At 22.7% G+C, this 23,086-nt stretch overlaps 6 protein-coding genes across 8 annotated transcripts; 4 read left to right on the top strand and 2 right to left on the bottom strand.

Moving 5' to 3' along the window:
* Positions 1–798: 798 nt before the first annotated feature.
* LOC100867928 (WD repeat-containing protein 43) lies at positions 799–5,398 on the top strand. Its single transcript, XM_012486027.3, has 7 exons — positions 799–1,023; positions 1,475–1,969; positions 2,545–2,986; positions 3,066–3,372; positions 4,360–4,604; positions 4,751–4,950; positions 5,199–5,398. Exons 1-6 carry the CDS (start codon positions 829–831, stop codon positions 4,936–4,938), a joined length of 1,872 nt encoding a protein of 623 aa, XP_012341481.3. The 5' UTR covers positions 799–828; the 3' UTR covers positions 4,939–4,950; positions 5,199–5,398.
* A 7-nt stretch (positions 5,399–5,405) lies between these two features.
* On the top strand, positions 5,406–8,215 carry betaggt-II (geranylgeranyl transferase type-2 subunit beta). Of its 2 annotated transcripts, none has more exons than XM_086906336.1 (6): positions 5,406–5,748; positions 5,990–6,094; positions 6,323–6,679; positions 6,793–6,937; positions 7,075–7,232; positions 7,787–8,215. In XM_086906336.1, exons 1-6 carry the CDS (start codon positions 5,746–5,748, stop codon positions 8,003–8,005), a joined length of 987 nt encoding a protein of 328 aa, XP_086762462.1. In that variant the 5' UTR covers positions 5,406–5,745; the 3' UTR covers positions 8,006–8,215. The 2 variants fall into 2 exon arrangements, with proteins under 2 accessions (XP_086762462.1, XP_003693402.3); XM_003693354.4 differs by having other exon boundaries at positions 7,057–7,232.
* Positions 8,216–8,469: 254 nt separating this feature from the next.
* On the bottom strand, positions 8,470–10,474 carry LOC105735319 (protein-lysine N-methyltransferase EEF2KMT). Of its 2 annotated transcripts, XM_012485995.3 has the most exons (5): positions 10,014–10,474; positions 9,792–9,941; positions 9,551–9,730; positions 8,952–9,450; positions 8,470–8,857 (listed from the first exon to the last, which is right to left on the bottom strand). In XM_012485995.3, the coding sequence occupies exons 1-5, from the start codon at positions 10,092–10,094 to the stop codon at positions 8,751–8,753; spliced, it is 1,017 nt and encodes a 338-aa protein (XP_012341449.2). In that variant the 5' UTR covers positions 10,095–10,474; the 3' UTR covers positions 8,470–8,750. The 2 variants fall into 2 exon arrangements, with proteins under 2 accessions (XP_012341449.2, XP_086762461.1); XM_086906335.1 differs by lacking the exon at positions 9,792–9,941.
* Positions 10,475–10,659: 185 nt separating this feature from the next.
* Positions 10,660–14,265, top strand: LOC100868761 (CUE domain-containing protein 1). Its single transcript, XM_012486029.3, has 5 exons — positions 10,660–11,044; positions 11,122–11,258; positions 11,805–12,177; positions 12,273–12,371; positions 12,507–14,265. The coding sequence occupies exons 2-5, from the start codon at positions 11,148–11,150 to the stop codon at positions 12,641–12,643; spliced, it is 720 nt and encodes a 239-aa protein (XP_012341483.3). The 5' UTR covers positions 10,660–11,044; positions 11,122–11,147; the 3' UTR covers positions 12,644–14,265.
* On the bottom strand, positions 14,146–18,208 carry SWIP (strumpellin and WASH-interacting protein). Its single transcript, XM_003693352.4, has one exon. The coding sequence runs from the start codon at positions 17,670–17,672 to the stop codon at positions 14,412–14,414; it is 3,261 nt and encodes a 1,086-aa protein (XP_003693400.1). The 5' UTR covers positions 17,673–18,208; the 3' UTR covers positions 14,146–14,411.
* Positions 18,209–18,345: 137 nt separating this feature from the next.
* Positions 18,346–23,009, top strand: l(1)G0007 (ATP-dependent RNA helicase l(1)G0007). Its single transcript, XM_031916298.2, has 8 exons — positions 18,346–18,945; positions 19,070–19,302; positions 19,448–19,731; positions 19,845–20,446; positions 20,540–20,683; positions 20,765–21,677; positions 21,931–22,606; positions 22,751–23,009. The coding sequence occupies exons 1-8, from the start codon at positions 18,466–18,468 to the stop codon at positions 22,830–22,832; spliced, it is 3,414 nt and encodes a 1,137-aa protein (XP_031772158.2). The 5' UTR covers positions 18,346–18,465; the 3' UTR covers positions 22,833–23,009.
* Positions 23,010–23,086: the final 77 nt, after the last annotated feature.

Genomic DNA, 23,086 nt, shown 5'->3' with positions numbered 1-23,086 from the left:
AAAGAAGAAAAGAGATAAGTTAAGAATTTAGGATTAGCGCCGTCTCTTGAGTACTTTTAGAAAAGAGATTCTTCAAAAAGATATTTTTCATACTCGAGAGATAGTTGATGGTTAATTCTTAATATTTAATTCTTACTTGTTCTATTTTTTTTTTTTGTATTTAATTTTCATATTCTAAAGATAACATTAATTTTAATATTTTTACTTTATCTTTGTCTTTTTTTCATTAATCATTCTTATTATTTATATTTATATATTCTGTAAAATTTATGCATTTATTTCAACAATTTCAATATCATGTTAATTTTATTGTTTTTTAAAATAAAATTACAATAGAAATACATGGTTATTCTGACTGTATTCTGACTATATTAAATATTATATATTGATGATTGATATTCTCTTTTATTTATATATAGATACACGTTATTTTTAAGTGTATATGAAATAGAAATCTCTAATATTTATCTTTCTATGCTTTCACGATTGATGTTTTAAAATTATTTCAACATTAAACAAAAAATTTTTTAAATTATATTATCTTAAATCTATTATTTCTGCATTTCATTCAAAGTTTTATATTTAATATTTAATAATCATAATATCTGATTTTATTTAAATAAAAATACTCACAAAAATTCGAGTTAAATATTTTTTTTTATGACATAATCTTTCACATCTTTCTTTATATTACAATATAAAATAATGTAAAAAGCAATTAAAAAATATAGATTTTTAAATATTAGATTTTTAAGTATCGATTGAAGTTGTTTATGAAAAGGAAAATTTCTATGGCTCACTTCAATTTAGAATATCAATAGTTCAAAAATGGCGACCACCGCTAATTACGCTTTTTCTTCTGATGGTGAATATTTTGCACATTGTGGAAATGATGGAAAATTAAAAATTTGGGATACTAATACTGGTCGTTTAAAACAAGAATATGTTTCCAATTTTCATCTTTCTTCTCCATGTTGTATTTTGGAGTGGCTTTACATCAGTTCTCGTACCACAAATACATCGGTAAACCATGTGCTTCTTTATTTCATATCTTTATTAATGTTAAATTTTTTTATTTTATTATATATTCATCTTGTGTATTATATAAAAATAAAAATTCTTTTAAATATGAATTATCTTTTAAATCTTATAGCTCATCATGAATGTTTATAATCTTTAATTAATCATACTTTGCATTATTGCTTTATAGGTTATGTTTTCCATGCTTTTTACAATTTTTTATAAATTTTATATCATAAGAGATACTATAATTAAATTTTTAAAAATATTTTTAAAATACAAATATATTTTATTTCATGAATTTGTTTGTTTTAATCACATTTACTATTAAATTATGTTTATTTTAATAAAATCGTATTTGAGGTTATAACTTTTATTCGCTACTCAATTTGTTAAATTTTTATTAATAAGTATTATATAAATATAGAAATTTGAATATTTTAATAATTTTTAGCCTTCACCATGGAAGAAACGTAGAAGAAAATCAATTTCAGAAGAATCCATTCAAAAGGGTATTATTGCTATGGGTTCAACAAATGGAAAAATTACACTTTACGATACAACAACTTCTTCGGTTACTGCACAATTAGATGGCCATTCTGGTTCAGTTACTGCAGCAACATGGTCTGAAAATGTTGGCTTTATCACTGCATCAGATGATCATCATATTATTCAATGGAATTTTCAAGAAAATGGTGTAAAATGTAAATGGAAATCAGGAAAAGGAAAAACTACATCATTAGCAGTATCAACAGATGGAAATAATTTGTTATCAGGAGAAAGAGTTGTTAAATGGTGGGATTTAAATACTAAGCGGTTAATAAGAACATTTACAGGTCATGCTAATCAAGTGACATGTCTTCATACTATAAAAATGACATCTGGAAATAATTATGTTATTAGTGGTGCTTGTGGCGATGGTTACCTCAGTGTTTGGGCATTAGATGAAGTAAGATATTTCTTTTTTTTTTCTTTTTATCTTAAAGCTTTTATTAATAATTTATTTATTACAATATTCATATAATATCATATCATATGATTATTATTTTATATATTATTATTCTGTGTTTTATTTTGAAGTATCTTACAAGATAATTGCAAAAAATAGCAATGAAACATTCATAAAACAATATAAAAAGTTTCATTTTTCTACAAGTAGTTTTTTAATAATTAAATAAATAATCATATGATAATTATGATGATGATATATGATGATGATAAAAAAATAATCAAATGATATATTTTTTTAAGTTTTAAGAATTTTTAGAATGTTAATAATACAAAATTACTTGTTTCAAAATGTTATTAAAATGATTATTATTGATGACTAAAATGATTTTTTTTTAAAAATAAATTGAAATTATGAATTTGAAATTATAAATGAATTGAAATTAAAAATATCAATATTTTTTATTATAAATTTATATATTTTGTAGAATACTATGCATTTTTCAATATTAATATATTAAAAAATTAATAAATTAGTATGTAATTATATTTCATTAATTAAGAAAATATTTTCAGCAAAGAAATGAAAGAACTTCCGTAGCAAGTTTAGCTTTACAAGATGATCCAATAAGTGTTTCTGCAAATGTCTCAGCAAATTCTCAAGTGATGGTTTTAGTTGTAACAAGATCTGGACAAGCACAATTATTTCAATATCAACCAAATGGTCGATCAAAACCTTTAAAGCCTAGTTTAAATATTGCAGTTGCTTCCGATATAAGTCAAAAAGATGAAGTACAACAAATTTCTATTTTAAATGCAATGTTAACAGATGACCAGAAATTATTATTAGCATATGGAACATATCTTAATCCTACATTTGAAAAAGTGATACCAGATTTTTCTGATAAAGTGCAGTATTTAGTACGTTCAGAATATAAAAGAAATAAAGAAAGGAAAGAAGAAATTTCTAAAGTGAAATCAACTATAATTGAAGACAATGTTGAATACCTTCCACCAGGTATTTTTTTTTTTTTTTTTTTTTTTAATATCTAATTGTGATATTAACATAAGTTAATTTTTTTTTTTTATTTTTTTAGGAATAATAGAAACTACGCAAAAGAAGAGTAAAAACAGTTCAGGATCTCAATTGTTATTGAAAGACAGATTGGAAAACTTAAGCTTAAGTGCTGAAAGCAATTCTATAGGCAAAACTATTAGTACAGGTAACAACAGGACACAACTTCTAATACAAGGCTTGAACAGTAAAGATAAAACTATTTTGAGTAATATCTTGCTCACAAAGAATGAGTCTATTATTAAGAATACTATTGCTAAACTACCAATACAAGCAATTGGACCACTTCTTAAAGAACTCACTATTCTTCTCCAGGGTAAAACTTACACGTAAGATTTTTCAAATGTTAATTATTTTTTTTTTATTATATTTAATCTCTTAATTACAAATGCACATTTATAAAAATCATTTACGAAAGAAAACGTATTTCTTATGAAATTAACATAATATTATATTTTATCATTTTATAACGAAATTGTGGAATTATATATATACGGATATTTCAAAATATATCTTTGAATTTTCAGAAAAGAAATGTAATCATTTTCTTATTTCAAGATATTTACCAATTATTTTGTTTAATAAATCAAAGTAATATAATAAAATTTTTTTGATTTATATCAAAATAATCGTGAATTAACATTTTTTTTAATCCACGGACAGAAAATTGTGACATTCATTTGCACAATAGAAATCAATTATGATTAAAAATAATATTATTATTATATTTATTTTGGAAAAAATCTTAAATCTTATATTTTCAAATAATATTGTGTAAATGATAAAATCAGTTTTTAATTTTTTCCAAGAAAGTAAATGTTAATATGATTTTTAAAAATTATTTTATTTTAAAAAATAAAATCTATATAAATAAATGCAATCGATATTTTCTTCACATCTTACAGTGAATTCATAAATTATTTTTTATACTTTTCTCCATAAAATTAAAAACTATATTAACTGAAGAATTCGCGTTGACTACAAGCATTAGTATAAAATTGGAACTTGGTCAAATATATTTTTCGTCGAATCAAGATTGTAAAGTGAAACAAAATTATCGTAATTATTAATACTCTAAATACGCGGCTCGGATTCGGAAATAGAACAGATTTAAGGTATGAATCTTTAGTAACTCGCGTTTATTGATCAAAGAAATTTCTTATTGATTAGAAAATATTGCAGCATATGAAATAATAATAAATTGACTTCGATTTATTGTAATAAATTTTACTTAATTCCTGTCTTACTATATTCATCCTATTAATGGCTATCTTATAAATTATATCTTTTTCTACTTCTTAATCATTATATTATAGGAGTAAAATTGCTGTGCGATGGTTGGAAGCATTGCTAACGACACATGCAGGACATTTATTATCACAAGCAGATCTTGTGGAATTATTTGGACCAATTTTAAGTTCAATAGATGCAAAATTAGCTCTTCTGACAGAACTCTCAAAACTTAAAGGTCGAGTTTCTCTTGTTACTGGTCAAATTTCCCAAACAATGGAAGAACACGATAAAGATGTTACCGAAAATTGTCTCGTTTATCAAGATTCAGGTTCATATTAAAATTTTATTTTATTATAATTGCTTACTTTTTTTTTAGATTTATATTATTATTATTTTAAGTTTTTAAAAAATGCAATTTATAAATTAAAAAATTATTTTTATCTTATAATATTTATTTAAAACTTATTTTGTTAGATTCATCAGATGAAGATGGTGGAATTGAAGATGAAGATTTAGAAAGTGAATCTGATGAAGATTGGGAACAAATGTCAAATCAAGAGGATGAAGTTCAAGATGATCAAGATGATCAAGAACAGCAAAATGATGAGGATATCAAGAGTATGAATTCTGATCATGAAGATGATGAATCTATATCCAGCTGAATATTAATTTAGGTAAAATTAAAATAAAAAAATTATAAAAAAAGAATATATTAAAATTTTAAATTATGGTTAAATAATATTATTTAAATGTATAAGAAATTTAAAATATGTTTAAACAAATTTAAATGAATAAATTTGACAATCTCATTAAATTATTTTATATTATTTTATATTAATACTATTCGAAAAATAAAATAATTTTATTATAATTATTATAAATTGATTATATAATAACATTATTAAAATTTTATCTGTTTTAGTGAACATTGGAGTTCCTGAATATAAAAAATTTGAAAAAAAAGAAAAAAATTAAAATGTTAAATAAATACCGTTTTTCTACAAAAATTATTAAATATAAAAAATTAAATATATCTGTATTCCAATCATCTCTATTCAAAATGAGAAGTTATTTTATGCTTCTGATTTAGTTAAAAATAAATAATAAGTATTTACATAGGAATAATCTTTTTTTCTTTTTTTTAATGATAATTACAAAAAATTTTTATTATTTCTTTTTTTTTTTTTTTTTTTTGTAAAATATTATTATACAAAATTTTATAATGATTATTTATTTCCTTTTCCTTTACTTCTTATTTTTTTGAATATTCGCGCCTTTCTGCTTTCATGACGAAGAACGTTAATTTTATATAGTTTTTTAATTTTGAGGTTAGGTGAACAAATGATGGGTAACATATGAATATTTTTTATCAAAAAAGTATTGAGTTCAAAGAGTTACAAATTTATTTAAACGAATGAAAGTTGATAAAACATAATAATTTATTCAAATTTTTTTAATCGCTTTTTAATATGGTAAGTAGAAAAATAATTTAATACAAATTATTTATTAAGGTTAAAAGATTCAAAAGTTTTTCTTTTTATATATTATTATATATTATAAATTTATTTATACATATATTTCTCAATAGATTTTTATTAAATAAAATATAATTTATATAATTTTTAATTGATTTATTATAATATCAAATTATAAATATGTCTATTTTAATATTCATTATTATTTACATACAGAAATTTTCAATTTATATTTTAGCCAGTATTAAAACATGATATTGAACTTCCAACTTCAGTTCCTGAATTATTATTGGAAAAGCATGCAAACTTTTTACTTTCTTATGGCACTGATAAGGATGAATATGTAAGTATTATATTTATTTTAAAAGTTCTTTCATAGAATTCAATGGTAATAACAATTTTTATTTTAAATATTGTTATTATCAATTGTCAAATGGAATTTGTATGAACAAAATTCTATTATACAACACTTTATTTTATATATTTTATATATAATAAAGATTAATTACACACATATATATATTAAAATTGAACTTATTATATAATAAATAGAAATATTATTAAATTTTAGATGTATTGTATGACAGAGCATATGAGAATGTCTGGAATGTATTGGGGTTTAACAGCATTGGATCTTATGGGTAAACTCGAACAAACAAATCGAAATGAAGTATTGGAATTTATTGCTCAGTGTCAAACAGAAAGTGGTGGTATAGCTGCTAGTTTACAACATGATCCACATATTCTTTATACTTTGAGTGCAGTTCAAATATTATGTATATATGATGCATTGGATACTATTGATATAGAAAAAGTTATAAAATATGTAAAGGAAAGACAACAACCAGATGGAAGTTTTACTGGTGACATTTGGGGTGAAGTTGATATGAGATTTTCTTTTTGTGCTGTGGCAACATTATCTCTTTTGGCAAGTAAAACTTTCTAAATATTTATATATGCATATGTATAAAAAAAATTATTTATATTAAATGAAATTTTTTATTAATTATTTTAAAATAGATTTTAAAAATATTATTTTAGAATCGATTGGATGCAATAGATATTAATAAAGCAGTTGAATTTGTAATGAAATGTATGAATTTTGATGGTGGTTTTGGATCAAAGCCTGGAGCTGAAAGTCATGCTGGTATGATTTATTGCTCCATAGGACTTTTATCAATAACTGGTAATTTTTTTTTGGTTTTGATTTTTTTTTTCTTCTAAATATTTAATACAATAAGATATATGCAATTCATTGAATTCTTATTAGAGAGTCAATAACATAAAAATATTAAATATTGCCAGGTAATCTTCATTTAATAGATGCAGATCAATTAAGTTGGTGGCTTTGTGAAAGACAACTTCCATCTGGAGGTTTAAATGGTAGACCAGAAAAGTTGCCTGATGTTTGCTATTCTTGGTGGGTTCTTTCTGCACTTACAATTTTAGGACGCCTTCATTGGGTTAATAAAGAACAATTGGTATATATTTCTTTTATATATATTATTTTAAAAAATAGATTAATAAATTATTAAAATAACATTTTATCATTTGATTATTTTTTCATTGGTTATTTTTGAAGTTAAATTAAAAAGAAACAGAATAATATTTAATAATTAATAATATTTTTTATAGTTAATATTTTTTTCTTATTAGATAACATGTTCGTTGATTTGAAAATTTAAAAAAAATAATAATATATCTTATAAATTCATCATTAGAAATTATGTAATTTTGTAATTATGTATGTATATATAATAATTATGTAATTTTTACAATGGTGAAAATGAATAATTATTCTATTTTTAATATTAGAGATAGAATATGATAAATTGGAATTATATAAAATTTATATTGAAATCCTTTCCTTTTTTTCTAATTAAAACATTTTTCAATTGATAAAAAATTAAATCGAAAAAGTTTAATATTATGTTATATAAAGCTTAATATACATTGTTAGAAATCATATATCATATCATTAGAAATTAATAGTAGACAAGTTTTATTATAATTTTGATTTAATGTTAATTTACAGGTAAAGTTTGTATTAGCATGTCAAGATATAGAATCAGGAGGATTTAGTGATCGTCCGGGTGATATTGCTGATCCTTTTCATACTCTTTTTGGCTTAACTGCGCTTTCCCTTTTAAATACTGATTATCCTTTAAAAAAAATTAACCCAACATACTGCATGCCTGAATATGTAATTCAAAGGTTACATTTAAAACCTTCTAGACTCGACCAAAGTAATTGACATTTAATTATAGAAAATTTTTTATTATATCTAAATATTTATGAAATACTATAATAACAAAAAATATAATATTAATCTTTTATATCAATTGGTTTCATTTATTATTTTATTTAAAGAATTCAATATTTTTATTTAAATTTATTGATATATTATAAAATAATAAATAACATTATGTAATATTTTAAATAAAAAAATAACTTATTAATGCAACTTAATATGAGTAAAGCATATTATTAGAAATTAATAAAAATATACATTACTTTTACCCCAACTTGAACATAATATATTACACTTATAATAAAACTTGAATATAATATAATATGTTTACATTATGTTGCATTATATACTTAATAGTATTTATTATGAAATTTTTAGAAATTTTAAATTGCAATAATTTATATTTTTATTACTTTTAACTTGAAATGTTTTAATGAAATAAAATAAATAAAAGATAAAAATAAAGATTTATTTAAAAAAAAGTTTATTAAAAACAAATATACTCTGCCAAAATTAAAATTTAAAATATATATGAATATAAACCATAAAAAAATTAAAATTATTATAAGAATATTTTTTCTACTAATTTATACATTTTTCTTTTTAAATATTTATTTTAAAATTTTTCAAAATTTTAATAAAATTAATTTATAATTATTTTAGAATATATAATAATTTTTAGAATGAAGCTATTTAATTTTTTTATACTTATAGTTATCTCATAGTTAACAATATCAATAAAAATTTATCATCTTTTCCAAAAAATTTTTAATATTTTAATAGGTAAATTTGTTAATTGTACATGCACTGTTTGCTGCGATATATTATATTCTTCAAAAGAAAGATTGTGATGTTCTGAAAAAAAAATTAGTTTTTAATATAATTTATTGAAAAATATTAATTTAATTGATTTATTGAAAAATATTAGTTCATGAATTAAAAGATATACCTAATTGATAAAGAAATTGTGAAATAGTATTTTCATTGCGAATTGTTGCTGCAATAATAGCATATCCATCCATAACAAAAGACAATAATTTTTTTAATCCTAATATTAATTCATAAAATGATTTAACATCATATAAAATATCAGCTCCAATTATTATATCAGGTACAGTCCATTGTTCGTTCACATATTTATTAATATCTTCCCATCTTAATTCCATTATTTTAACATCTGTATAATTATATTTTAATTGCAATTTCAATCTATCATATTTTAATTCTGGTTGTATTTTGGTTTCATTATTCAATAAATTAAATTTAATATTTTCAGAAACCATTTCAAGAACAATTTTGTGACAATCTGTAAATATATATTGTTTGGGAAAACATTTTTTAATAATATATAATCCTGTTAATCCAACTCCACAACCTAATTCTAAAATAACTTTTCCATAGAATTTGTTCTTATTTTTCATGCACCATTTACTTAATTCTATAGCTCCCTACAAATCATAAATGATATTATAATTCAAAAATATAATATAAAATCATCCAGACAAATATAAATATCAATATTTTATAATAAATATATATAATTACTACCTGCCAACTACATAATCCTGTTGTACCTTCTGATATAATATTTGTGCTTTCTTTTATACTAATACAATCATTTTCTATTAAAAAGTGTCGATAATGAATAGATTCTTTGATTGTGGAAGATATTAAATTACAATATGTAATATACATAATATCACAAATTTCACCATCTTTCTCTTCAATCTAAGTTAAAAAAGTATATTTTCATTTTAATTTTTTTTTTTACAAATATTAATTTAATTACCTTATTCATAAGCCATTTTAAGAATGCTCTTTGATAAGATTGTTTAATTGGATATTTTTTAATTAAATCACTATTTACTGTATTTTTCAAAATTTCCTCTTGTTTTTCTAAATTAAGCAAATAATCAAAACTTTCTTGAGAAGATTGAAGCTACATGTAATATTTTAAAATTATTTAATTACTTAAGAAATTATTTAAAAAATATAAAATTCATATACATACAAGTATCTCCAGTGTATTTATTGATGTGCAACAGAGAAAATATTTAATTAAATCATTCATATCAAACATATTGCAATTCATTTTATCATATAAATATATTTTATATAATATTAAATTTTTATGATATAAATCTTTTAAATATTTATTTTTATCAATAAATATATAAAATAATTTGTTTAATTCATAAAAATTTGTATTTAATTAATATTATAAAAAATAGAAATAATTAAAAAAACTTAAAAAATATATTTGTTAATTAACATTATTTTTTAGGTTTTTTATTTTACAATAAAAATATTACAAAACTTCACATTCTATATTTACTTTTGATATTAATCTATAGACATTTATATGTATTTTGACATTTAAATGTCAATAATTTCTTATCATTAAAATATTTGTCTGAATTCAATGATATTGACTTAAAAGTAATAATAAAGTTACCATTTTTTTTTGTATATATAGTAATATCTGTTTTTTTCATTTTTAAAATTAATTCTTATCATGCAGATACATATATATACATATATATAATATGTATATATATATGTTAAAAATAAATAATATTTAATGTGATTTATATTCAAATTAAATAAAAAAACAAACTAAAATAAATAAATTGTCCAAAATAAACCAATAAAAAACAAGGGCTTAAATCACTAGATAAATTGAGACACCATTGTAAGAAGTTTCGCACTTTCTGAATAACTTCATATTCATATTTTTTAAGGAAGAAACGTCTTAAGCTTATATAAATCTCAATAAATTTTGACAGTTGCTTATCTTCTTTGCAACTAATGACATTATTTCTTAATTTTTAATTATGTGGGTAGATAATTCATATAACATAATTAATTATATCATATAAATATATATTTAATTAAGTAAAAAACTATTATAAAATGTAATTAATTCTTTTAAATAAAAAATATGACAACGTAATAATAAAAAACTGATATTATTCATTATGGATGATAATTTATTTACATATTCATGTTTTTGAAATATTTTAAATCTTTTGAATTGTTGAGGTGAGATAACATTATATTATTGAAATTTATAATAAAATAATAAAAGCTTTATAATTAGAATCAATTATTTAATTTAGATTAGCAACTTTATAATAACTACATAATGGCCTCTGCTATGGAACAGCAACAACAACAACAAACTACTTTAGAATTTTATCAGGCAATGGCTGATTTTAAAAACATGTTTCCACAAATGGATGATGATGTGATTGAGGTAAGTTATTTAATAAAAGTATTAAGCTATATTATATAATCATAAAAAAATCTTCATTCTAAATATATTATAATATATAATATTCAACTCTTTTTATTGAAACATTGAATAATATGCTGAACTTTTTAAGAATTTGTATAAAAAAATATTAATATCTCATATTCACTTTTAAAAATATTTAATATAAATTTTTAAAATAGAATACATTATAGAATATATATTAATTAATAATAATATTTAATTTTTATTTAAATATTGTATATGTAATATGTAAATATTCTTTTATATATTTAAAATAAAATTAAATTATAAGATTGAATATCATTACTAAAAATGAAACATATTGAAAAGAATTTAATTTTTTTAATTAATTTTTTTAGACAAAGAATTAAACAAAAAAATAGAATATTAGAATATTTTTATTAATATGATAATACTTGTAATAATTTTGTATCTATATAAAAAATCATATTATTTAGCATTTAAAAGTATGCAAATAAATTAATTAAAAATTAAAAAATTTTATAATTTATTTAAATCTTTTAGGCTGTATTAAGATCTAATCAAGGAGCTGTAGATACAACAATTGATCAGTTACTTACTATGAGTACAGATAATGAAAATGAAAAAATTAGAAGTGAATTAGAGCAAAATGAAAAATCACCAAGTACTTCTAAATCACATAAAATAGATTCAACAATATCTTCAAAAAGTATACGTAAGTGGCAACCTGCTTTATTAGGACCATTGCCAGATACATTTCTTCGACTTCCTCAAGTTTCTGAAGATAGTTTAGATTCCTCATATTTACAAGAAAATTCAATGATAGAAGATGAAAGAATTGCTATGTTTCTTCAAAATGAAGAATTTATGGCTGAATTACGTTGGAATGAAGACTTTCTGTCAACTTTAGAAAATGGTTTGTAATAAGCAATAATAATTTTTATAATATAAGAAAATTAAGAAAAATATAAAATTCCAATTACATATATATATATATTTTTTTTATTATAGATACAAAAATTCAAGGAACAACTCTTGAAAAATGTGATAATCAAATTGGCCATGATGATGAAGATCTTTTTAAAGAAAGACTAAAAAATATGGGCAAAAGTATATAATAATTTCTATAATTTATTATTATCATATTATCATTAAATTATTATATAATAATTATATATCATATATATATAACACATAAATAAAAATTATAAAATTTATTTTACTTTTATTTTTATTATGTTTCAGTGTCTCGACGTAAGTTTGCACAACTTACTAAGGTATTTACACGCAGTAAAAAACGAGGAGGTAGACAGTTATTGCCTCCAACAGCTTCCTGTGACGATTTATTAGATTCAGAAGAATCATCTAGATTTCAATCTTAGAAATTAGAATACTTTTCTTAATTTGTCAGGAAAAACAATTACAAACAATTTCAATTGATACTTACAGCAATTTATCCAGTTCAGAAGCAAAAAAAAAAAGCATATCCGTATCAATATTAATAACTGAATGGAAAATTATAAAAAAGATTTAAAGATTAGATGATAATAGTTTTATTATTGTGGATTATATATTTAAATTAGAACTGAATTATTCATATTCCGTACAGTTAATTTACATAATAATTATTAAATTATTTAAATAATTTTAATTCAAAAGCACAGAAAGATCAAAAAATATAAAGATAATAGCTTTATAGATGTCTAAAAAAATGCAAAGTTACAAAATATTACATATTTTAATAATGTAATATGAACAAGTACACGTTCTAAATACTAACAGTACAATAATTACAACAGTCATTGTTGAAATAAGAATTTATTAAATTTTGTTAAAAAATATTAATTTTTAATTTTTTTAATGTGACATTTTATAGCTTTATGATATGATATTTTATATATAATTCATATTATTTATATTATCTGTAATTTAATATTGGTAATAATTTAAAAAATTTATAGTTTTTCGTAATTTATATTTATTTAAAAGAAAATGTTTATAATTTTTGAATTTATAAGAACATAATATTGTTAAAATATAGAATAAATGATTTATGAATATCAAGTGAATAATAATAAAAAAATTATCCAAAGCTATAATAAACATTTAAAATGAAATTTAAAATTGACAAATTTGTTTTTTAATATTTGATTTTTATATGAATTTTTGGTAATATAAAGGCAGATTTCTTTTTATATTGCTACATGCAATAATAATGCTTTTTTTATTTATAAATACATTTTTGAAAAACTCCTATCTATTTAAAAGTTGTAAACATAATAAATTCTAGTCTGTTCATCTAGCCATTACTTATTTAATCATAAATATCAAGAATTGCAATTATATATATTATTGATATTAAAAAATATTTATATGTAAGTGTAATTAAACATAATATATAAAGAAGCAAAATAAATTTAGAATTATTGAATTTTAATATATAAAAAAAATAGTAAAAGCTCCATATTCATGGTTTTATATATTTATGCTTAGATCTCAAAAATTAAATAAAAAATTCCTGAATTTCTATTAGATTACCAGAATCAGAATTACATTTTACATAGATACCGATATAAATAATGCATCATATATCTTTATCATTTACTTTATTTTAGCTATCATGTAACATTGTATTTATTATATTGTATTATTATATTGTTGTTTTTTAACATTTAATTTTTTTTGTTTTTCATTATTCATAATTATTTAAATTGTTAGATTTCATTATTATTTTTTTTAAAATTTAGTAATTAATAAATTAAATTTTATTATAGGTATGTATAATATATGTATTATAATGATGTATATTAATCATAAATCTTGGGACTTATTTCTATAAATATGGAGAGTTCACTGTAAACTATGTCTCTTTAATAAGTCAAAATTTATTTTATATATTACTGTATTTTTATTTTCTTATTATTGTAATATATATAGTACAAGTTACAAAAGAATTATGAAAATAAAATAAATTTATAGCATATAATTATAGCTGTTTTTAGCATTTAAAGCTATTTTTTATAAAGCACATAACATTATTTATTATATAATTTGATATTTTTTTATACATTAGTAATGAAAAATATGAAACAAAAATATTTAACTATAATCACATTATAATTAATTAATTCAATGATACATTATGAAATATTATGTATCAGATTGTTTAAAGAATACTCTAGCTCCAGATAAACTATAGTATAGCAGTTGAAATTCAGCACTTCTTTCACCTAAGCGTTTTAATGTTAATGCCCTTGTTTGTTGCAATTTTTCATCTCCATGAATGTTTTTATTACCCTCTGCAACTTGTTTTTCAGCATTTATATATTGTTCAACTGTTTTAAACCAATGTAAACTATCCAATTCTGATGATTGATTTAAAAGAGCATTTATATAAGCAATTCCCATTGCAAAACCATCATCAGTAAAAGCTGCACCTATTTGATTTTTCTTAAACATTTTTTCTTTATTTGATATCGAGTTATCAATAAAACTTAATGTTAATGGAGGTACAATAGCATAAAATTGTTGCAAATGATGTGATTCAGTATTTCGAAATGCAGATGCAAATACATCAACAAGAAGTTTGAAATATTGTATACCCTCTGTGAAATGTCGTACTAAATTTGCAATATCATTTTCTAAGCATTTTGCTGCTGCTTGAGTTGTTGCACTATAATTTAAATTTCTACACATTAATTCAAATGGTATAGATGAATCAATATTTGGCAAAAATGAAACAGCATTTGAACTAGCATGTAATCCACCAGATCTGATTAATCGTACATAGCCCAATGCATTTCCAATATGAGTTATTAATTGCCGAAATTGATCTAAATAACTTAAGCCATCAGGTGTCATACCTAATTTTCTGATTCCTTTTTGGAATTTTTCTGCTCTTTCATATGTATAAGGTGTTGTTCCATTTTCTCTCTGAGTTTTAATAAATCTTATATCTCGCATTAATCTTGATTTTATATGTTCATCAAAAAGAAATTGTGAAAATGTGTGTAATTTTATACGAAGAAATTGATAAACAAAGTTAACTGTTGTACTCATAATACCAGTTCCATGTGTTCTAATAGAATTTGCTATATGTCGAATTCCAATAGTATTTAAATGCTTATTGTTACTAGTATGTTCAATGAACGTTTGAGTGTTTAAATTATACAAATATTTTGAAACAAATACATGAATGTTTCTCATAATTTCTAAAGCATCCAAACCCTGTTCCAAGGTTTGTGTAGGCAAGGGATTTTGAACAGTATCGAGATTTAATTTATAATGTGCTAAAGCATGCATCATTCGATATGTTCTCCAATCATGCAGTGCCACTGTAGTGAGATTATAAAACATATCATCAAGATAATGTTCAATAAATCTTTTAGCATATATCATACTATTTGCTAGAGGTAGAGGCAATGATCGCACTATTCTTCCACCATCTTTTACTCCAATATTGAAGGGATTTGTAGAATTCAACTTTAAATGCTCATGAACATGAAGTCTTAAATTAGTTTCAATCTCATGGCAAACAGGTTCTAATATATTTTTGGTTAACATTTCTTTTAATTGTGTAATTCTTTTTTGTTTTAAATTTAATCCTTCTTGTTCGCTTATAGTACTGTTAAATGCATTGAATAAATGAACTATATGATTTATACTTAAATTACTATCTGTTACAGAAGAAAAATAAGCTGGGATTATATTCTGGTGATACAATAATATAGAATAATCACAAAGATCTATAATAATATTGTGTAACTCAGCAATAATATCATAATTATTTAATGAAAAACGTAATTTCACCATATCCTCCTCTTTGAAAGTATCTGTTAATTGATTAGCACATGCTAGGGCACATCTAATTATTAATCTCCTATCTGCACTTGGTGGTCCATTTAATAATCTCATACTTAAACCCACTAATGATAATGAGTCCAATTTTTCTTTGCTATAACCTTTATCTTTCTGAATTAAACTTTTACGTGCAGTTTCTAATGTAATTAATATATAATAACTTAAATACTGTAATACTTGACTTTGTGATTGCACTATAACTGGTCCCAAAATATAAAATGTAGTCTGTAAAGATTTTTGTATTTCTATTAATCTACAAATTAATTGGACAGTATTGCGATTCATTGGTTTAATAAGAATTGCATGCATATTTATTATAAAAGATATGATTTCTTTAATTTGAGATAAAAGAGCAACTAAATCAACTAATAAAGATTGTTTTTGTCCAATATCTGAAATTTGAAGACTTGTTTTCATTAAAATATTTTGCATATCAATGCACCATGTTACTGCTTTCTGAATTAAATTATTTACAGTTTGTGAAAGCTTCTGTATTCTCGAACATAATATTTTTTCTCCTATTTGTTGATTAATACTATTTCCAGCTTCCTTTGGCAAAAAATCACTTAAAAATTTATTTGGAATCCATATAACATTTCCAATTAAATTTACAGCATAGAATTTTTTATTATTTTCAAGCACTCTTTTAATTAATCTTTTATCACAGGTACCAAATAATTTTGTTATTATAACAATACCAATATTTATTTCAATCCAATTTTTATTTAATGAAACATAATCATTTGGTTTATTTTCTATATCTATTATTAAATTTTTTAAATAATTGGTAATATGTTCATTCATTATAGGTCCTTTATTCACATCCATTACACTTTCTATTGTCTTAGAAAATAAAACTTTCTTTAATAAATTTTCTTGTAAATCTTTCAATAACTTATTGAATACATGTAATTTAGATTCATTTATACCAAATTGTGATGGATTGTGCATAATAGAACGTACATTCATTCTATATTTTTTCCATTGTTCTTGTAATGATGGTTGAGATTCAACAATTTCATCTAATGTTAAAACAATTATAAACAAATCAATAAAATGTTCTATTAATACAGGTAAATATATATCATTAGAATCACTGGCTAGATTAGATAATTGTTCTGTTGTTAAATGTGTAACTGTCCATATTCTATTTACAAAAACAAATAAATCTTGCAAATCAGATAGAAGAGATGTGATATTATTCTGATTATTTTCTGTTCCTTTCTCTCCATGAGTAAACAATTTTTTATAGAATGTTTTAGCTTCCATTACAAGAAGTCTAATTTCTCTGCAAGTACCAGCAACTGCAGCAAGTAATTTTGATAAAAATTTATTTTCCATTTCTATTAAACTTATCAAGCTAATATCCTCAACAGGTTTATATATAAGCCGAAGAGGACCTTCCATAAAATATTCTAATGTAGAATCTTTTTTCCATGTTTGCTTTGCTAAATTTTCGAAAAACTGTCCATATTTTCGCAAATGTATTGAACCTGCCGTTTTATATATTGTTTCGTCTTTTTTTGTATTCCATGTTGATGATTCTATCATTATCACTTCTTATATATTGATAATGCTATATAAAATATTATCTTTATCAACAAATAAATATTAAAATTTAATTTTTAAATTTGTATATCTTTTAATAATTCACACATAATAAAGTTTCATTATAATTTTATATTCAGTATTATTTTTTATAATAAAAGCATTACTTTCATAAACAATATCTTTAAGAACTTTTGAATATTACACTGTTATTTCTTCCATGTTAATAAAAAAACAATTTGTACAATATAATATATTATAAAAAGTTAATAAGTAACACTATATATTATGCTCTGTCCAATGAGACGAGTCAAAAGATATAAATAAAATCACATGATTAAAATCTTGAAATAGTAAGATTGGTTAACAACACTGAGAAAATAAAAATTTACTGTGAAATTTAATATACAAAAGACAAGAAAAATGCGAATCAAGAATTTATTTACTTTAAAATAATTAAACCTTAAGAAAGAATAAATTAAATTTAAATTTTTTTTTTATGGCTTTTATAAATATTGACATAGAATTCGAAAATAATTATTAATTATTGAAATTCAATAATTTAAAAATTTATTTGCAAAACTACAAAATTTTAAGAATTTTTGCTAGTTATACAATATAATAGTTCAAAATATTGCTATTAATTAATTTTTTAGCGGAAATGCAATTTTCGGCAGAACAACTGAATAGATATAGAGGTCGCTATAGATCTCTTACTAAATGTATGTGAATTGACGTAATGTGTGCGTATTTTTGATAGCGTGCATAAAAAAACCGCGATAATTCATAATAAAAAATGGATACATCAAATGATTCAAATGTGTATAGGTTAGAAGGAACTGATAAAAATCAAGTAGGAGGTTTGATTATTCGAAAAAAGTCTTCTGATCATACATTTAAAAAACCTCAAGTATCTGTTTTGGGTCTTGATAAGCTTGCAAAACGAAAAAGACAAGAAAATTTGCAAGAAAATAATTTAAAATCTAAGTCAAATTCACCAAAATCAGAAATTAAAGAAAGGAAATATCGATCTTATGCTGAAGAAACTCCAACTCATACTGGAGGAGTGAATTCTGAAGCACAACAAAGATTAGAAGCGCGATTAAAACATCAAAGATTAAGTGCACAGGACAAACATCATAAACATAATTATAGAGATAGAGATAGGCATAGAGATAGAGAAAGAAGTAGAAGTAGAGATAGTATTAGGGATAGTAATCGACAAACACCTTTAAGATTTAAAGATGAACCGCAAACTCCAATATTTAAAACAAAAGTAAATATATAATTTTTTATATAAATTTATTATCATCAAGTTGTTTTAAATAATTAACAGTACATAAACTGTATTGTGCATAAATAATAAAATTTAATGAGAATTTGCTATTGTATTATTATAGGATTCAACATCCAGAAGTAATTGGGATGATGATGAAGATGAAGAACCAAGAAAATCCAGTTGGGATCATCCAACACCTAATATTTATAATAGTAAAGATGGTCGAGATAGTATTAGAAGTGAATTTACACCTTCATATAAATATAATTCATGGAATAGAGATCGAAAAGCTAGTGGTGCTACACCTAGCATTGAGGGAGAGGAAAAAGAATTGTGGGAAGAAGAGCAACAAAGGTATTGTAATATTCGATAATTTAAAAAATTTTTTTTTTATTTATTTGTATATTTCTTATTTTATATTATATTATATATATAATATATATATATATATATATATATATATATATATACATATATATTAATAGATATTTATTTTTAGATTAGACAGAGAATGGTATGGTTTAGATGATGGAGAAAATCATGCATTTGCTGATGTATCTGAAGAATATACACGTAAAAAAGAAATGGAGTTAGAAGCAAAGAGACAAAAACGTCTTTCAGCACAACAAAGACAAATTAACAAAGATAATGAATTATGGGAACGCAACAGAATGTTAACATCTGGTGTTGTAAGTTCTTTAGATCATGATGATGATCCTGATGATGAAGGGGAAACCAGAGTACATCTTTTAGTTCATAATGTTGTTCCACCATTTTTAGATGGTAAAATATCTTCTCTATAATTGATAATTTTATTTATAAAATAGTATAAACAAATATGTTAAATATTAATTTATTACGATTTTATATATAAATATTTAATCAAAATTTATTAGGTCGAATTGTATTTACTAAACAACCAGAACCTGTTGTACCTGTGCGTGATCCTACTTCTGATATGGCTCTTGTAGCAAGAAAGGGATCAGCTTTAGTACGTGCATATCGTGAACAAAAAGAAAGGAAAAGGGCACAAAAGAAACATTGGGAACTAGCTGGAACTCATATTGGTAATATCATGGGAGTACGTGATAGACATAAAGATGATAGAGAAGATCCAGGACAAGAAACTGATTTTAAAGCTGGTCAAAAATATGCTCGTCATATACGAAATGATGAAGTTACTGGAGAAGCTAAATACAGATCTATTCAATATCAAAGAAGAAGTCTTCCAGTATTTGCAGTACGACAAGAATTGTTAAATGTAATTAGAGAAAATAGTGTGGTAGTTATTGTTGGAGAAACTGGTAGTGGAAAAACTACACAATTAACTCAATATCTTCATGAAGATGGTTATAGTCATTATGGTATAATTGGATGTACACAACCTCGAAGAGTAGCTGCTATGTCTGTGGCAAAAAGAGTTTCTGATGAAATGGCTACTACTTTAGGAGATAAAGTTGGTTATGCTATTCGTTTCGAAGATTGCACTTCAAAAGATGTATGTCTTATATTTTTAGATTAATACAATTTTAGAATTTTTAAAATAATAATTGGATAAGTTTAAAATAAATAATTTTATATTTATTTACAGACTGTTATTAAATATATGACTGATGGTATTTTATTAAGAGAAAGTTTAAGAGAAGGGGATTTAGATCGGTATAGTGTAATCATTATGGATGAAGCTCATGAAAGATCTTTATCCACTGATGTTTTATTTGGTTTACTAAGAGAGGTAAATATAATATTTATAATTTCATTATAAATATAATATATTTTTGTATATGTGTGATCATTTATATAAAAAAATATATAGGTTGTAGCTCGACGGCATGATTTGAAATTGATTGTAACATCTGCTACAATGGATTCTAGCAAATTTTCAGCATTTTTTGGAAATGCTGCAACATTCCAAATTCCAGGTCGTACATTTCCAGTTGAAGTATTACATGCAAAAAATCCAGTAGAAGATTATGTCGATGCTGCAGTAAAACAGGTGTTACAAATTCATTTACAACCTCGATCCGGCGATGTATTAGTATTTATGCCCGGTCAAGAAGATATTGAAGTTACCTGTGAAGCTTTAAAAGAACGTTTAGCAGAAATCGAATCAGCTCCTCCACTTTCTATTTTACCCATTTATTCACAATTGCCTTCAGATTTACAAGCTAAAATTTTTCAACGTTCAGAAGGAGGTTTACGGAAATGTGTCGTAGCAACAAATATAGCCGAAACTTCTTTAACTGTTGATGGAATTGTATTTGTTGTCGACTCAGGATATTGCAAGTTGAAAGTTTATAATCCACGAATTGGTATGGATGCTTTACAAGTATATCCTGTATCTAGAGCTAATGCTGATCAAAGAGCAGGAAGAGCAGGACGTACTGGTCCTGGTACCTGTTATAGACTATACACACGAAGACAATATTTAGATGAATTATTATTAACTGGTGTTCCGGAAATACAACGAACCAATTTAGCAAATACTGTATTATTATTGAAGTCTTTAGGTGTCCAGGATTTATTGGCCTTTCATTTTATGGATCCACCACCACAAGATAATATATTAAATTCTCTATATCAATTATGGATTTTGGGTGCATTAGATCATACAGGACGTTTAACGCCTTTAGGACGACAAATGGCGGAGTTTCCACTAGATCCACCTCAATGTCAAATGCTCATAGTTGCTTCTCAACTTGGTTGTACTGCAGATATACTTATTATAGGTAGATATGTAAAATATAAAAAATTATAAATTATAAAAATTATATATTAATAAACTTAAGCTATTTAAATAGCTAATTATAATATAAATTGTAATCAGTATTTTTTAAAAGCAGAAATTAAGAATTTATGTCATGAACTAAATGTTTTTTATCTTAATTTTTATATATTTTTATATATAATTTTTATATTTTTATATATTTTTATTTTAATTTTTATATATAGTAAATATTTTTCATATAAAATATTTTTCAGTTTCTATGTTATCAGTGCCTTCGATATTTTATCGACCAAAAGGTCGCGAAGAAGATTCCGATTCAGCTAGAGAAAAATTTCAAGTACCAGAATCTGATCATTTAACATATCTCAATGTATACAATCAATGGAAAGCAAATGGTTATTCCAGTTCTTGGTGTAATGATCATTTTATCCATGCAAAAGCTATGCGTAAAGTCAGAGAAGTTAGGCAACAACTTGAAGAAATTTTAAAACAACAAAAAATGGAAGTTGTAAGTTGTGGTACCGATTGGGATATTGTGCGAAAATGTATTTGTTCAGCATATTTTCATCAAGCAGCCCGTTTAAAAGGTATTGGTGAATATGTAAATTGTCGTACTGGAATGCCATGCCATTTACATCCAACATCGGCTTTGTTCGGTATGGGCTTCACACCAGATTATGTAGTGTATCATGAACTTGTAATGACTGCTAAGGAATATATGCAATGCGTAACTGCTGTTGATGGTCACTGGTTGGCAGAATTAGGTCCTATGTTCTTTAGCGTTAAAGAAACTGGACGAAGTGGACGAGCAAAAAGACGACAAGCTATGCAACATTTACATGAAATGGAAGGACAAATGAAAGAAGCAGAAGAAGAAATGAAAGCTCGAGCGCAAGAACAACTTGAACGTGAACAAGCTTCTATCAGAAAGTAAGTTTGTCATGAAAATTTATAATATTATATTTATATAGTATTATAAATATAATTATAATACATAATATTAATATTTTATAATACTTTCTTAGCATTTTATATGATTGATTTATCACTATTTACTATTATTATTGTTTATAGAAAAGAGATATTAACACCAGGTATTAGAGAACCAGGAACACCTGCTCCTTATCGAAAAACTCCAAGTAGATTGGGATTATAATTTTTCAAATTATATATTTTTATTATTAAATAATAAAAATTAGAAGAATGTATTGTGAGTTATAAGATTAATGATAAATATATCTGTATTTGTAATTTTAAATATGTATCATTAAACATGTATATATATTTTATATGTAAATATACATTTCTAATAAAAATTAATATACAATTATTATTTAATGTTTTTGAATGGAATGAAAAATTATATTAGAATATTTAATAAAAATATTTAATATTTATTAAAAAAACCAT

The sequence above is a fragment of the Apis florea genome, unplaced genomic scaffold (assembly GCF_048593485.1).
Source record: "Apis florea isolate Af1SG1 unplaced genomic scaffold, ASM4859348v1 contig_2492_pilon, whole genome shotgun sequence".
NCBI lineage: Eukaryota > Metazoa > Arthropoda > Insecta > Hymenoptera > Apidae > Apis > Apis florea.
Note: the sequence above shows the minus strand (reverse complement) of the source record. Positions and strands in the feature narration are given on the sequence as shown.

Bases quoted from the DNA above. Each gene is read 5' to 3' on its own strand.
- LOC105735319 (XM_012485995.3), bottom strand. From the start codon at position 10,094: ATGAATTGCAATATGTTTGATATGAATGATTTAATTAAATATTTTCTC. The intron at 9,731-9,791 runs GTAATTAAATTA...TTTTTAACTTAG, and splicing joins TAAAATGGCTTATGAATAAG to ATTGAAGAGAAAGATGGTGA. The intron at 8,858-8,951 runs GTATATCTTTTA...TTTTTTTTTCAG, and splicing joins ACAATTTCTTTATCAATTAG to AACATCACAATCTTTCTTTT.
- LOC100868761 (XM_012486029.3), top strand. From the start codon at position 11,148: ATGGCCTCTGCTATGGAACAGCAACAACAACAACAAACTACTTTAGAA. The intron at 12,178-12,272 runs GTTTGTAATAAG...TTTTTATTATAG, and splicing joins TCTGTCAACTTTAGAAAATG to ATACAAAAATTCAAGGAACA. The intron at 12,372-12,506 runs GTATATAATAAT...ATTATGTTTCAG, and splicing joins ACTAAAAAATATGGGCAAAA to TGTCTCGACGTAAGTTTGCA.
- LOC100867928 (XM_012486027.3), top strand. From the start codon at position 829: ATGGCGACCACCGCTAATTACGCTTTTTCTTCTGATGGTGAATATTTT. The intron at 1,970-2,544 runs GTAAGATATTTC...AAATATTTTCAG, and splicing joins GTGTTTGGGCATTAGATGAA to CAAAGAAATGAAAGAACTTC. The intron at 3,373-4,359 runs GTAAGATTTTTC...ATTATATTATAG, and splicing joins CTCCAGGGTAAAACTTACAC to GAGTAAAATTGCTGTGCGAT.
- betaggt-II (XM_003693354.4), top strand. The intron at 6,095-6,322 runs GTAAGTATTATA...ATTAAATTTTAG, and splicing joins GCACTGATAAGGATGAATAT to ATGTATTGTATGACAGAGCA. The intron at 7,233-7,786 runs GTATATATTTCT...GTTAATTTACAG, and splicing joins GGGTTAATAAAGAACAATTG to GTAAAGTTTGTATTAGCATG.
- SWIP (XM_003693352.4), bottom strand. From the start codon at position 17,672: ATGATAGAATCATCAACATGGAATACAAAAAAAGACGAAACAATATAT.